This window comes from Carcharhinus amblyrhynchos, chromosome 13 (assembly GCF_965287045.1).
Source record: "Carcharhinus amblyrhynchos chromosome 13, sCarAmb.v2.hapA, whole genome shotgun sequence".
NCBI lineage: Eukaryota > Metazoa > Chordata > Chondrichthyes > Carcharhiniformes > Carcharhinidae > Carcharhinus > Carcharhinus amblyrhynchos.
The window spans coordinates 17,182,666-17,197,891 of NC_137336.1; the positions used below are offsets into that span (position 1 = coordinate 17,182,666).

General features: G+C 40.8%; 1 protein-coding gene across 1 annotated transcript in view; it reads right to left on the reverse strand.

Moving 5' to 3' along the window:
- The window catches only part of LOC145351747 (vascular endothelial growth factor C-like), a 66,213-nt gene extending 51,426 nt beyond the window's left edge, over nucleotides 1-14,787 (reverse strand). Inside the window, exon 1 of the mRNA XM_080201349.1 lies at nucleotides 14,346-14,787. Within this exon, the coding sequence (XP_080057475.1) occupies nucleotides 14,346-14,531 (186 nt within the window). The 5' untranslated portion in view covers nucleotides 14,532-14,787. The remainder of the gene's footprint in view (nucleotides 1-14,345) is intronic.
- Between the last annotated feature and the right edge of the window lie 439 nt (nucleotides 14,788-15,226).

The window sequence follows — 15,226 nt, forward strand, 5'->3', positions numbered from 1 at the left end:
TTAGTTATGTTTAAACGTAATGTTAAGCTTAGTTCAGCAGTGGTGGCATCCTTTCATCTATATAAGATGCTGGACATGGGGCAAAACAAACACATTGGGGATGGGGCAACTTAATATAGTGCCTCGCGTGATCAGTCTCTGAGCGGCAGGTTCTGCCACAAGTACGTGTGAAGTGATTATCTGCTACCATTCTAGCTTATTGTTTTTGGTGTTGGTACCTGTTGCTAAGCTCTCGGAGCTAATAATTGCCATGGTGGTGCATAACAGACCACAGGTGATGTTGCCATTTCCCTGTGTTGATGGCAAGTGTCTCCCAGATGCAAAATTTGATGTTTTTGGCCTTCATGCATACTTGCAAGTATCCTTGAAGCAGAGCATTGGGCTTCCTTTTGTTCATCTGGCTCTGGATACCTCACCTAATGGAAAATCTTTCGGTATAAATCCACCTTCCATCCTACTTGTGACAGGGAAATTGTCTCTTAGTTAATAGAAATACTACCTTGATTACGAATGGGAGGAAAAGCAGTCCAGTGTTTAGTTCTGACATGTGTGATTTACATTTGGCTTAAAGGAGGATTATCTTCATCGGAACATTATGCTCCCAATTCTCCAGATGGATTTATTAGTGACATTATGAGTTAGGATTTCAGGAGTGCAGAAAGGCAATGTGTAGTTCAGTCATTATCAGTATAAGACAGTTTGCGTTCTTCTATTCACACTGTCATTACTTGCAGATTAGCTCATGAAGTCTGGACAACTATCTGGGAAGCTGTAACATATCTCAACATTAGCAAAACATGGCTCGTGAAGTAATTCTAATAATTGACTGTGTACAAGGCATTGGAAAGGATTGATTTCAGAGTCCTCAAATAAATGAGCGATTGGAAGACATTTAAGAAGCTCCATTCTTGCAAACTGGAAGATGGCAAATTGTATCCCAACATTCAAAAGCAGTTAGACAAAAGCATACCTGGAGTACTGTGTACAGTTTTGGTCTCCCTACCTAAAAAAAATATATTTGCCATAGAGGGACTGCAGTGAAGTCTGATTCATGGGATGGGATGCATTGTTATTTCAGGAGAAATTGTATTGACTAGACTAATAAAAAGTTTCATTGAATAAATAGTTGAATTAAAAACTGGTTTGGAAATAAGGTGCTGAAGGCAAGAGTCAATGGGAAAGCCTTCAGATGGGGAGCCAGTCATGTTCTGCAGGCATCTTCCCCAGCTGTTCATGTTATTCAAAATAATAAGGCGGAATAATCTTTCAGTACTATAAAAATTAGGATAAGTAATTAGGATCGATTTTTAATGTACACAAACAAAAATCAATATGTGTTGCAATAACAAACAAGATTTTAAGTAGGCCGCTGGAACTGGGAAAAAAAGGCAAGACGAAATCCACTGGGATTCATGCAAGTTTCTTTCCTTAAAAGGAGGCTGTCGATAACATTTATTCAGGGACAGTCTGACCTGCTGAAATTGTCTTAAAGATCAAAGCTGACAAAATAATTTGGAACATTCGGTCCCAGATTAATCACACACTGGTTGGACGTCCATTACCCAGGGTTCTGAACCATCGACTGGATGTTTCATTGTCATTACTTAGCCGTTTTGTGTTGATTAACATAGTCCAGAGACACAGGTCAAACACATTGGTCACGTCACATTTTTCACAACCTCAAGACATCCTAAACACGATGAAATACTACCGAAGCGCAAATACTTTTTGTAATAGGGAAACACAGCAGGTAGTATGCACACATTCGAGACTTTATACATCAATGAGACAAATTATCAGAAAATCTATTCCTGGTGATATTAATTGAGAGATATAGGTTGGCTAGGCCATCGGCAGAACCCCCCTGCCCTCCCCTGACACCCTGCCCCACCCACGGAAACCCCCCCCTTCCCACCCCAGCTTTCAATTCAAAGAATGCCATGGAATCCTTCGCATTCATCACAGACAGCAAACAAGACACTGATTTAAAAGCTTACCAGAAATCCAAGATAGCGGTACTCTCTCAGCACTGCACTGAGTGGTTAGCCCAGGTTATGAATTTAAATCTCTGGAGTAGACGTATAGCACATGATCTTTCCTGTCAACATCATTATTGGAGCTACATTCAGAATGCATTGTGGTCAGTGCTTCAACATAAACGGTTCTGAGAAGAACAATAATTATGATTTTGAAACCTAGTGCTGTATATTATTAGAAAAAGGCTCGATTTTAATTTGTTAGTTTGGGCAGCACAGTGGCATAGCGACCTGGTCCAATTCTGGCCTTGTGTGACTGTCTGTGTGGAGTTTGCACATTTGTCTGTGTGGGTTTCCTCCGGGTGCTCCGATTTCCTCCCACAGTCCAAAGGTGTGCGGGTTAGGTTGATTGGCCTTGCTAAATTGCCCCTTAGTGTCAGTGGGATTAGCAGACTCAATGGGCTGAATGGCCTAATTCTATTCATGTACCTTCTGGTCTTATAGTCTATCGTTGGGTTACGGGGATAGGGCCTGGATGAGACTGTTGTAGGTGTAGGCTCAATGGGCCAAATGACCTCCTTCTGCACTGTAGGGATTCTATTCTATTTTAATGGAAAGATTTTGTGAAGGGACATGAGTAAGGTCTTTCAAAATCCAGAATGACATAACAATGATGATGTAAGCAGGCAATTTAACCTGTGCAAAGAAGTATGGAACTGAGGGGGAGAGAGAGAGAGAGAGCTACAACATTAGGCTTAGACTAAAATCATGAATAGGTCACTGAGACAGTGGGACGGCGGCGCGGGCTCGTTGGGCCGAAGGGCCTGTTTCCCGTGCTGTGTTGTTCTTTGTTCTTTATTAGCAACCTCAAACAAGATTTGAGACTACATGCAAACGTACATAGCAAATCGAAGCAGGAGTAGACCATTCAGCTCTTCGAGCCTGCTCCACCATTCATTATAGTCATGGCTGATCATCAAATTCAATATCCTGATCCCTCTTTCATCCCCCCCATATCCCTTGATCCCTTTAGCCCCAACAGCTATATCTAAGTCCTCCTTGAATCACATAACCTGAAATCATGCCACTTTCAAATCACACGTCAGACTAGGAGATTTCAGTTCTTTCCCTCCTCAGTAAGCTAATGGACCTGTGGGACAAACTTTCTCCAGGAGTTATTGCTGTGTATCTTAGTTCCTTCAGAAAGAACAGGATAAATATTTGATTACACCTGGGATTCAATGCATTGAATATATGATTAGGGAACATTATGAATCCTGTGTTGCATGAAAATATCAGTGTCAGAAAGCAAGCTGGCATGTGACTCCTTGCTTTGTTGTGTTTCAGATCAGGAGAAAATTTCAGAGACCTTTTCCCTTAGTTTAAGTTTAAAGTTTATTTCTTAGTGTCACAAGCAGGCTTACTTTAACACTGCAATGAAGTTACTGTGAAAATCCCCTAGTCGCCACACTCTGGCATCTGTTCGGGTACACTGAGGGAGAATCTAGCACGGCCAATGCACCTAACCAGCACGTCATTCAGACTGTGGGAGGGAAACTGGAGCACCCAGAGGAAACCCACGCAGAATCGGGGAGAATGTGCAGACTCTGCACAGGTAGTTACCCAAGTCGGACTTGGGTCCCTGGCACTGTGAGGCAGCAGTGCTAACCACTGTGCCACCTAAGGTGACTTCCTTTAAATTCAATAGGCGGCCTTGTGGCACAAGGGCAGCACTCCTATTGCTGGACCAGAAGCTCTGAATCCGAGTCCAACACAAAGAGTTGCTGGCCTCAGCTGGGATGTTCAACACTGTTCAATAAGCTTATAATCAAATCAGGAATCCTTCCAACGCTTCCCTTCACTATTCCCCAAAGGGTAACAAACTGCGCGGGTGTGAAGTTATTCTAAAAAAATGTTAAATTAATAGCAGAAAAAAAGAACCACAGGATGCTGAGGCATTTAGCTAGCAGCAATGATGATTTGTATTGGCACAGCACCTTTAACATAATATTATATCCCAAGAGGCTTTAGAAGAGTATTATTAAGCAAAATTTGACACTGAGCCACATATTAGGACCAGTGACAAGAAGGTTGGTTACGTGGCTAGGTTTTAAGGGACATCTTAAAAGACATGTGGAATGAGACAGAGAGGCAGAGAGGTTGAGGAAAAGAAATCTAGAACTTAAAGTCTATGCAGCCGAAGGGACGATTGCGGAAGTATTCGCTGGAAGGAGTTGGCATGATGGGATGAACAGCCTCTTTTTGTTCCATGTAGTCTTTACCTTCTTAATTTCAAATGGTATTGAGCAAGAAGCTGACTGAATCCAAGACATCTGTGGTTGTCTGTCACCACCCACCACTTAAAAATAAAGATTATGATTTATGTAAGGAACAAGAAAACCTACTTTAACCGTAAAACAGAAAATGGACAAGACGGTAAGTCAAGAAAATCAAACTAACCTGAGTTGAAACGATAATTTATAACAGGAGGGCAACTTTCAACAATTAACAGTAGACTTAAAATTATCAGAATTAAAACAGACAGCAAACTTTTAAATATGAATCATCGGGAACAGAGGAAAAAATATTAGAGAGCGAACCAACCTCAATTGGAAAGAAAGCTGGCAATCCGAAGTGAGAAAGAGAAAACAGATGAAAATATTTCAAACAATAATGGGAACAATCGAATGTTGTTCGGGCAACTTAATGTAGATGAAATATTCAAGGAATGAGAGAAGGAAATTATTTATTAAAAATGTTATAGTTTTCTTCGCCATAGTTTTTGCTGTAGATAACAACCAGTGCCCTCTCATAGAATCACAGAATGTATGTCATGGAAACAGGCCCTTCAGCACAAACTGGTTCATGGGCCCGACCAAAAGGCCCATCTAAGCTCACCCCATTTGCCTGCATTTGGCGCATATCCCTCAAAATCTTTCCTATCCATGTATCTGTCCAAATGCCTTTTAAATGTTGTCAATGTCCCCACCTCAGCCACTTCCTCCAGCAGCTCATTCCACATACGTACCACCCTCTGTGTAAAAATGTTGCTGCTCAGGTTCCTATTAATTCTTTCCCCTTTTAACTTAAACCTATGCCCTCTAGTTCTTGATTCCCCAACCCTGGGAAAAAGACTGAGTGCATTCACCCTACCTATGCCCCTCATGATCTTATACACCTCTATTAGATAACCCCTCAGGCTCCTACACTCCCAAGAAAAAAGTCCTAGCCTGTCCAATCTCTCCCTATAACTCAAACTCTTGAGTCCTGGCACCACCCTTGTAAATCTCTTTCTGATGGCTGAGAGAAGCGAGATGCTTTGATTTCACGCAGAAAGTGAAAGACAGTCGTGAAATGGTCACTCAAAAACTAGCCTGCTGGAATATCAATAAGGCCCATGAGCCAAGTAAAATGCACCCAAGAATACTTTAGAAAATGAGGGGGGGAAGAACTGTCATTGGCTAAAAACTTTTTTTTTAAGCTTGTTAGACCCAGAGATAGCACTGGAAGATTGGAGAGGAGCTCAAGTTATTCCAAATTATTTTAAGAGAAAGGTCATGGCTGTGCTCTGAGGAATAATGGGCTAGTTAACTTGACATTGGAGTTCTAAAGCAAACAGTTCAAGTTCATTTAAAGAAAGTACATGCAATAATTCCCAGCCCTTACTGGTTGCAGGAAAACAAATCGTGCTGAAAAAGATTGATCGGAATACTTTGAAATGCAATAGAATTGAGAGGATGTTATCCATCTCCACCAAGTGAAGGCAATAAGGTGAATGCAAAACCCCTAGGGCACAGAATGAAGCTGTAAACTTAATAGTGAACTGAATACACAATGGAAAATGAAGGATAATGACCAGTGCCAACAGCTATGACATTGGACAGGCATAACCAGTAACATAACTCATAGCCCGGCCAACGCATTATAAAACTAATGCATCTCACTCAATCACGCGAAATAATTATTACAAAACTTTATGTGTGGCATTTCAACAAAGATGATGCTGGACTCTTGCAGACTTATTCCAGCGTATTCCTCTCTGCATTTTTTTTAAGTGAATGTTAGCCACTGGGTTAATGGATCTGATAAAGACAGGAAGGAAAGGATTTTGATGCACAAGCTCAAACAAAAATCATCAAAATTGCCATTTTCTACCAAGATAAAGATAAAATGACCATAGCCCCAGATGACCAGAAGCTGTTCTCCCCTTTGAGGGGGCAAGCTGACTGGAAGTGATTTAACCCGGGGGGGGGGGAGCGTTGAGAAGGTGGGCTTTTACCATTTGCCCATTACAGAGTGCATAGAAATAATCAAGGAAGTCAAGGACAGCATAGTGCACAGTGGTTAGCACTGTTGCCTTACAGCACCAGGGACCAGGTTCGATTCCGGCCTTGGGTGAATGTCTGGGTGGAATTTCACATTCTCCCCATGTCTGCACGGGTTTCCTCCGACTGGTCTGGTTTCTTCCCACGCGCCAAAGATGTGCCCCTTAGTGTACAATGATGTGTAGAATGGGGGGATTAGTAGGAGAAATGCATGGGATTACGGAAAAGGGCTTAGATAAGATGTTCTATTGCAGTGTCAGTATGGAATTGTTGGGCAAAATGGTCTCCTTCTGAACTGAAGAGATTCCTCTGAGGTCAATGGTTAATTTGAGAAGTGGTTTGCATTACTTAATAAGGTTGCCCTAATTGGGAAATAAAATAATGAATTTGTGACAAAAATAAAACATATATTTTCTATGATTTGGCATGACTTCTTTTATTCTACCACTGTGTATAAGGGGTTGAAATACAATTTCATTCTCATAATGACAATTTGTCTTCTTCAAATTTATGAGCCTGTCTGGAGCCTTGTCAAAATACAGTCAGGACTTGTAGCTTGTGCAGACAGTGAGAGAAGAAAAATATTCATTAATGATAACATTACTTACAGTTGGACATAGCAGTTGTAAACTATGTATTATTTTCCATCACACAAGCTCACTAGGTTTCACAATAACTGTAAAAATATTTTATGCTTTATCTCCTTGTCATTCGTGAAAACCTGAGTCAAAGTCTAATTCAACGTGATTCTGCTGTCTTCCGAAGAATACAAGGTATGATAAAATCACAAGTCGAATTAAGCTGTAGACAGTACTCTGCTTAATTTATCAGCATGCGGCAAAATTTATTAAGCTGCTGGAACACAAGGCTTTATCCATGACAATAATCTGTGACTTAGAAACTTTTTTTTCAGGAAACACCAAAGAAGCTCCAAGAAGATCTTTACAATAAACTGCATATGCCTGATATTAACAGCACAAGAAAAAAATAGAAAATATTCAAACATTCATCTGGATTAGCATAAAATAGAGGAGCGAACTGAAGATTAAAACAGGTATCAAAGATAATTTCTGTTTAACAGACCTTCAATGCTGATGAGAATACTGACATATTGTAATGGAATTAATTGCTCGTACATATTCTAATTGGACTTCTTGACAATGGACTTTCTTTGCATTCTAAAGTATGATTCAATATACATTGTTCCCATACTAATTTATTTTTTCATTGATTAGAAACCAAAAGAGGCCAACTAATATCATTACTATTGCTTGAATATGCAACAAAGTGCAATTAAGAATGAAACATACTACGTGCAATAAATGTTTGGATGCAGGGAAGTTTAGAATTTAGAATTTTTAGCAATGATTTTTCTTGGCTTACAGAATACCCGTCTGTCACTTCATTCGTCCTGACATGGTGAGTTTTTGATCTTTCTCTTGTCTGCCAGAGGTCAGGAAAATAATATTATACTTGTATTATGTTTAGCATCTTATTAAATATTAGAAATGAATAGTCAACGCGTACACACTTTTTGTCACATGTTAACCACGGAATTTTCCACTGCTGTTATACGGCAATCATTCTGTTATTTGCCTTGCTATATCAAGTATTTTCCACCTTTCTGCTTCTTAGTGGCATTGGCAGATAGATTTGTTCAGTTCACAGTCTTTCTTTTTGCAGGAGGATTCCTGGTAATGATAATCCCTGATAATTTCTAGCACACAATTTCAGCACCTGGTTTCACAGTAGATATATGGTGGTATCCATGAAACTATTGTTAAATGGTTATCTGCCTATCGTACAGGTGTCAGTGAAGCTTCCACCAAGATTTTAAATGTGATGGAACCCATATGACAGCCATGATTCAGTAGCACTCTTGTCTCTGAGTCAGAAGGTTATGGGTTCAAATCACACTCTAGATACATGAGCACAACAAGTTGAAAGTACAGGCTATAATGAGAGATTGCCATGGCATGGGTGGAATTTTCTCTTCCTGCCTGCTATGGGAATCGTAGCAGACGGGACGCGGACCATGCGGAGGTCCTGTGACCTCGGGTAGGATCTTCCGGATTTGGGGTGAACGCAGCTGGAAATATCTCAAATGGGTCATTAAGTCAATGCTCCAACTCGTCTTCCCAGGAGGATGTAAAAGATAATTTAAGAACTGACCAATTGTTATCACTCAGCAAACATTACTCTAAATAAACAGACTAACTGGTCATTATCATGCTACTATTTATGGAACCTTGCTGTGTGCAAATTGGCTGCTGCCTATTCTATAAGTAACTATCCATCAAAAGTAATTCATTAGTTGTGAAATGGTTTTAGTTATCCTGAGGTTGTGAAAGATTCTATATAATTTCAAGTCTTTCTTTCTATGCAAGAGGTCCGAAACCCAGAATAAATATTTGCTTCCTATTTTGTTTTGCTTACATGATCAATTCCAGCACCTTGTAAATGGAGAATAACATAAATAATTTAATTTAAAAATTAACTAACACGAATAAGGAACTGACAGATTTGCCGCAAAACAGAATGACACACCACTGTACTAAAGCTACATGTATGGACAAGAAACAACTAACAGTCAATCACACTCCACAGGCAGAATAGTCAAAAGCACTAATATTTTCAAAGCTGCATGGAAGGAAGAATTCATATCCATAACACTGTCCAAATAGGAAATGAAAATATGACACTGTTTACTATCACTTTACAATAAGGAAAAAGCACAGAGTACAAGTACCTCCTGAAATAGAAAAATGCCACTAAATATAAGAGAAAATGACCCAGAAAAGAATGATGCCTTTTACAATCTCAAACTAAACAGGCTATCTGGTCATTATCATAATACTATTTGTGGAATCTTGATGCCTGAATACTGGCTGCTGTGTTTTCTATTAGTAACTGTACATCAAAAGTATTCATTCATTATGAAATAATTTTAGACATCCTGAGGTTGTGAAAGGTTCTACATGGGTTCAAGTCATTCTTTCTAGAAGAGGCCCAACCTGTCTAATATATCCCAAAGTGCTTTACTGTCAATGAAGTATCATTATGCAGATACGATTCTAATATGAAAAACATTAAACAAAAAAAGATTAAAAGAGTGGGCAACATGGCGGGGCACCAGTTAGCACTGCTGCCTCGTAGTTCCAGGGACCCGGGTTTGATTCTGGCCTTCTGTGTATGTCTGTGTGAAGTTTGCACGTTCTCCCTATGTCTGTGTGGGTTTCCTCAGAGTGCTCCAGTTTCTTCCTACAGTCCAAAGATGTGCAGGTTAGGTGAATTGACCATGTTAAATTGCCCCTCAATTTATCTATTTGAGAGTGTGTGCCCTGCAATGGACTGGCATCCTGTCCTGGGCGTGTCCTGCCTAGCGCCCAGTGTCTGTCGGGATAGAGTCCAACACCCCACAACCATGAATTAGAGTTAGCAGTGAAATGAAGAAAAAGAAAACTCAATCAAACAGAAATACAGAGAACAAAAGCAAAGTACTTGCTTTGGTCTTGCACGGAGACAAGGTAAATCATGAGAACAAGATTCAAAAGGGAGAAACAGCTATTGACGAAGACACTTTGCAGAAATTCTCCTCTAACAATTTCTCTTACTGATAGTAAAGGTATTTATCTTACATACTAATTCAAAAAGCAGACATTCTACAATTTGTTGAGCCCAAAACTCTCAGTCCATCTACTCGAACTGCACTGCCAACAATGCACTTAAGGCAATAACAGTTCATTTGGTCCAATGTCTGCTGAATGGGGGGAAGTTGGAAATATCAAGCTGATCTGAATTTGAATTGTATCAAATTATAATTTTAACTGTTTGAATATCTCTCCCTCTGAAACCTCACCCCATCCCCTCCGTGCTCTGCATTACTTTTGCAGATGCATCATAGAAAGCATCCTTTCCGGATGTATCACAGCTTTGTATGGCTCCTGCTCTGACTAAGACCGCAAGAAACTACAAAGAGCTGTGAATGTAGCCCAGTCCATCATGCCAACATCATCCCATCCATTGACTCAGTTTACACTTCCCGCTGCCTCAGAAAAGCAGTCAGCTTAGTTAAGGATCCCACGCTCCCCAGACACACTCTCTTGCACCTTTTTCCATTGGGAAAACAATACAAAGTCTGAGATCACACATCAACCGACTCAAGAACACCTTCTTCCCTGCTGCCATCAGGCTTTTGAATGAACCTACCTTATATTAAGTTGATCTTTTTCTATACCCTAGGTATGCCTGTAACACTACATTCTGCACCTTCTCTTTTCCTTCTCCTTATGTACTCTATGAACGGTATGCTCTGTCTACAAAGCACACAAGAAACAATACTTTTCACTGTACACCAATACATGCGATAATAATAAATCAAATCAAGCATTTCTTGTTCAAAACTCAACTTGCTCAAAGCAAGGTGACAACATCCTGATGCCACTGAACCTGCGCCCACACATATCTCCCAGTTCAGGTAACAATCTTGCACTTGGTTTCCAAAAACCAATAGAAACTCTACTTGAACAATGTAGCAATGTGGAAGCATTACATTTCATACACATGTTCAAGCTCCACAAATCTGCCTTTTAATTCAGGCCACTCATTCATTCACAAAAGAGCTGGAAATAACGTCTCAAAGTCCAGCACATTTGCTAACAATAAGGCCACAGATTGAGATTTTCATGGGAAAAATGGACAGGGTTGCAAAATGTGATAAGAATTATCAAATGAACAAAAAAATGATATACAGGAAAAGACCAGTTGGTCCCTTGAACTTCTGTCTGCTATGATGAATTTTAATACCCACCAGCACCCACACAATCTCCCAGGAAAGTCAAAAAACAGAACAAAAGAATCCTAGGCTAAGCTAAGGGAAACAATTTGGAAAATTCCCCTTTGTCCCCTCCCAACCCCCACACACAAGACACCCAATACCATGTCACTTTCTGTTCATTATTATCCAAACCCCTGTTACGAACCTTTGAACGCTTCAAGTAAATCTACATTCACTGACAAGCTTAAAACTTGTTACAAAATTCAATAGCTCGCTGCAGAAAGGAAAACACTTTTTTTTGGCTGAGGTAAATGTTACCACTGTCCCCTGGTCCTCCCTAACCTGTCTAATTCAAACAGTATATCCATATGGATTGAATTTAATCTGTTCAAAATTTTAACAACTTCAGTGCAATTCCCTTCATGTCTACAATATCCAAGAGTAGAAACATGCAGCTCTCCAATCTCATTAGAGTAAGGGGTTTTTGAATTAGGTCTCTTGCCCTTCTTTACCAGGATCTCTCTGCCATTTAAATAAAGGCAGAAAAGGCTGGAAATACTCAGCAGGTCTGTCAGAAACTGTGGAGAGAAACATATCAGGTTGACTACCTTTTGTCAGATCAACTCTACCATTTATCATGCGAGTAAAACAAAATCTAAGTACAATATTCTAGTCGAGGTCCAACTACAGTCAATGCCAACAAAGGAAATATTTTGTTTAGTACTGCAGTGCCCTAACAATATCTTACTGGGGTTTGTCCATGGCATGGTATTTTAATAGAATCATAGAATTCCTATAGGAGGCTATTCGGCCTGCATCTACAACAATCCCACCCAGGCTCTATCCCTGTAAGCCCATGTATTTACCCTGATTGAAACACCACCCCCCCTCCCCTGACACTAAGGGGCAATTTAGCATGGCCAATCCACTTAACCTGCATATCTTTGGAGTGTGGGAGGAAACAGGAGCACCCAGAGGAAACCCAAGCAGACACGGAGAGAACTGGCAAACTCCAGACAGATGGTCACCTAAGAACAGAATCGAACCCAGGTCCCCAGCGCTGTGAGGCAGTTGTGCTGACCACTGTGCCACCATGTAACCCATTGGCTATAAAGCTGAATGATTAATTGATACCTTGATCTTTATCACTCTCTTTAGCCTTACATTCACAATCCTACACATTCTTGGCATTAGCCCTACATTGGTATTAAATTACATCTGTTAGACACAGGCTGATTTCCTCATCTTGATCCAGTTGTATTTTGTTTTTCTCTTGGCAGGCCCTGACACCCACACAAATCATTGTAACGTTCGTGAACCTTTATTCAGATCATTAAACAAGTTGTGAAGAGTTACATACAGCGCCAAGGCCAATCCCTTCAAGAGTCAGTCAGTAGTCAGTCCCCACCATCTCCCCTCAACTCCACTGTCATTAATAACAACCTCCTCTAAGAATGCAACCAATCCCTACTCCAACCTAAAATTGTACTGTAATCCTGCAGGATTTTAACTTTATTAAACAGACTATTATGTGGCATCTTGGTAGTTTGGTTCAAACACTAACAACAATCCCAGAAAAAAAGTATTGTAATTTGCTCACTCACTTTGAGGGAACGGCCTTTTAGTGTTACAGAGAAAAAAAGACTGAATGTGAATCTTTTGCAGTGGGAAATCTTTTGCAGTGGAAAATCTTTTACAGTGGTCATCAAATGCATGGGTTTCCTCCGGGTGCTCTGGTTTCCTTCCACAGTCCAAAGATGTGCGGGTTAGGTTGATTGGCCATGCTAAAATTGCCCCTTAGTGTCCTAAAATGCTTAGGTTAGCGGGATTACCAAGTAATAATATGTAGGGAGATGAGGGTAGGGCCTGAGTGGGATTGTGGTCGGTGCAGACTCGTCAGGCCAAAGGGCCTCTTTCTGCACTGTAGTGTTCTATGTTCTATGGATCGAATAACACTAACAAAACTCCCAGAATCTCATGTCAATAAGTCATCTCGAACCTTCTCTGAAGCATCTTGGGATCTTTCACTATGCTAAAGGTGTGATATAAATGCAAGTTGTTGTTGTTGTAAATCAGGGGCCCCCAGTGACCAAATGACACAGGGAGGAATAAGAACGTAAGGTTAGGAGTCTCTCCAACGTTTTATTTCAATATCAAAACCCCAACATAATGGAATAAATGTCTCCATTACAGAGTAGTCCCCCAATTTCCAAAGTTCAATAAAAACTATCCAGATTGAAAGAAAAGTTATTGTCAAGTTAATGGAGTGTAGGCAGTATTTCTGTCTGCAACTACCGATAATTCTTACAGTTCAAGAAATGAGCCAGCCGAGAATCTGTACACAAGCTAATGATACAATACTTGTTCGAAGACAGACTGGCCTAAATATCATTCAGATTTTTAAGTCTGCAATCTGTAGTGGAAACCCCACACAATCAGACAGTCACCAGCTGGAGTCAGTTTTGCCCTTGGCTACTTGTCAGAAGGGCATTCAGAGAAAGGAAAACAATTCTCGTCTTAAGATCCAAACTTTATCGGTCGATTGAGGAACAAACAGAGGGCTGGGACTAACTGAATGAATCTATTTAACGGTTGGGCACAGGCATGTTGGGCTGAATGGTCTCCTTCAGTGTGGCATAATTCTATATCCAAGGAAGCATGGCGAATGTGACACAGATATCTATTGTGGCAGTTCAATGAAAACTCACAGGTGGCACAGTGGTTAGCACATCTGCCTCACTGTGCCAGGTACCCAGGTTCAATCCTGGCCTCAGGTGGCTGTGTGGAGTTTGCACATTCTCCACATGTCTGTGTGGGTTTCCTCCCACAATCCAAAGGTGTGCGGGCTAGGTTGATCAGCCATGCTAAATTGACCCTGAACGTCAGCTGAATTAGCTGGGCAAAAAAAAGGTGAGGTTATGGGGATAGGGGTGGGATTGTTGTTGGTGCAGACTCGATGGGCTGAATGGCCTCCTTCTGCACTGTGAGAGAACTGGTGAAACAGTGTAATCAAGGTGTGCCTATTAACTAAATTGAATCTTCAGCGACAATTACTCGTGCACTTAAAACCCTGTTCGAATGCAAAGAGAGTATCTTCGTATCACAAGCAGTGTTATTTCAAGGACTGACAAAACATGTCTTTGTCAGACTTGCATACACACCGTCCTCTGTACATTAAAATATTAGTATATTCCAAACGTAGAAGGAGCAATCACTTTTAACAATCCCAGTTAGCTGGAAAGGTCTAAAAATGCGATAATGTTTCACCTTTATCTCGCCTTCCTCTTCTTCCTCATATTGGTCATAGTAATCCTGGCTGGACTCGTAGGCAGAGCTGGGTCCCAGCAAGAGGACCTGCACGAAGCACAGAGATATCAGCAACCCTGACAGTCTCCAAACTCGACCAGACTTCTGACAGCTCCGGAGAAGCAATTCGCTGCAGCAGACGTACATGTTTTCCTTTATGCCCCTTTCTCTCTCTTAAGTTCTTTTCTCCTAAAAAAAAATGTTGCGTGAATCAAAAAAATCTCCAGGAAGCTGGAAACTAACTTCTTCTTCCCAAAACCTGTTGTTTCTTGAAAGACTTTTTTAAAAAAAATTGAAAACGTCTTTTTCGTTTCCAAGAAAAAAAAGGTATTTTAAGCTTCTAAGCTTTTTTTAAAAAATCCCCTGCGCCTGTTCAATGTGGAGCTGCTTATCTGAGGGTGGAAGTGGTGGCAGCGTCAAGGGCTGGAAATGCAATAAAAAGGTGGTTGATGTCTGGGGCGGTGCTGCCTACACTCTTACCTCATTGCCTGTCAACATACTTTCTCCATCCCAAATATGTCAAAGCATGTTTAGTGCAAAAAAACCCCCAGAAATATGAGCCTGCCTGTCGTTTGCCGACTGCACGCCTGTGCTAACCCTTTCAACACCGGCTACACCTCCCCAACTTGATAGTTCAGGAAGAGAGGAAGTGCAGAGGGGAAGAGATTTTATCCTGGTGTTGTCACTGCACTAGTCATTATAGGATCCTGACAGTGCAGAAGGAGGCCATTTAGTCCATCAAGCCTGCACCGACAACAAACCCTGTAACCCCCTGTATTTCCCTGTTAATCCCCATGACGCTAAGGAACGGGATTTTATTGTTCTGCTCGCTGTGGGAATTG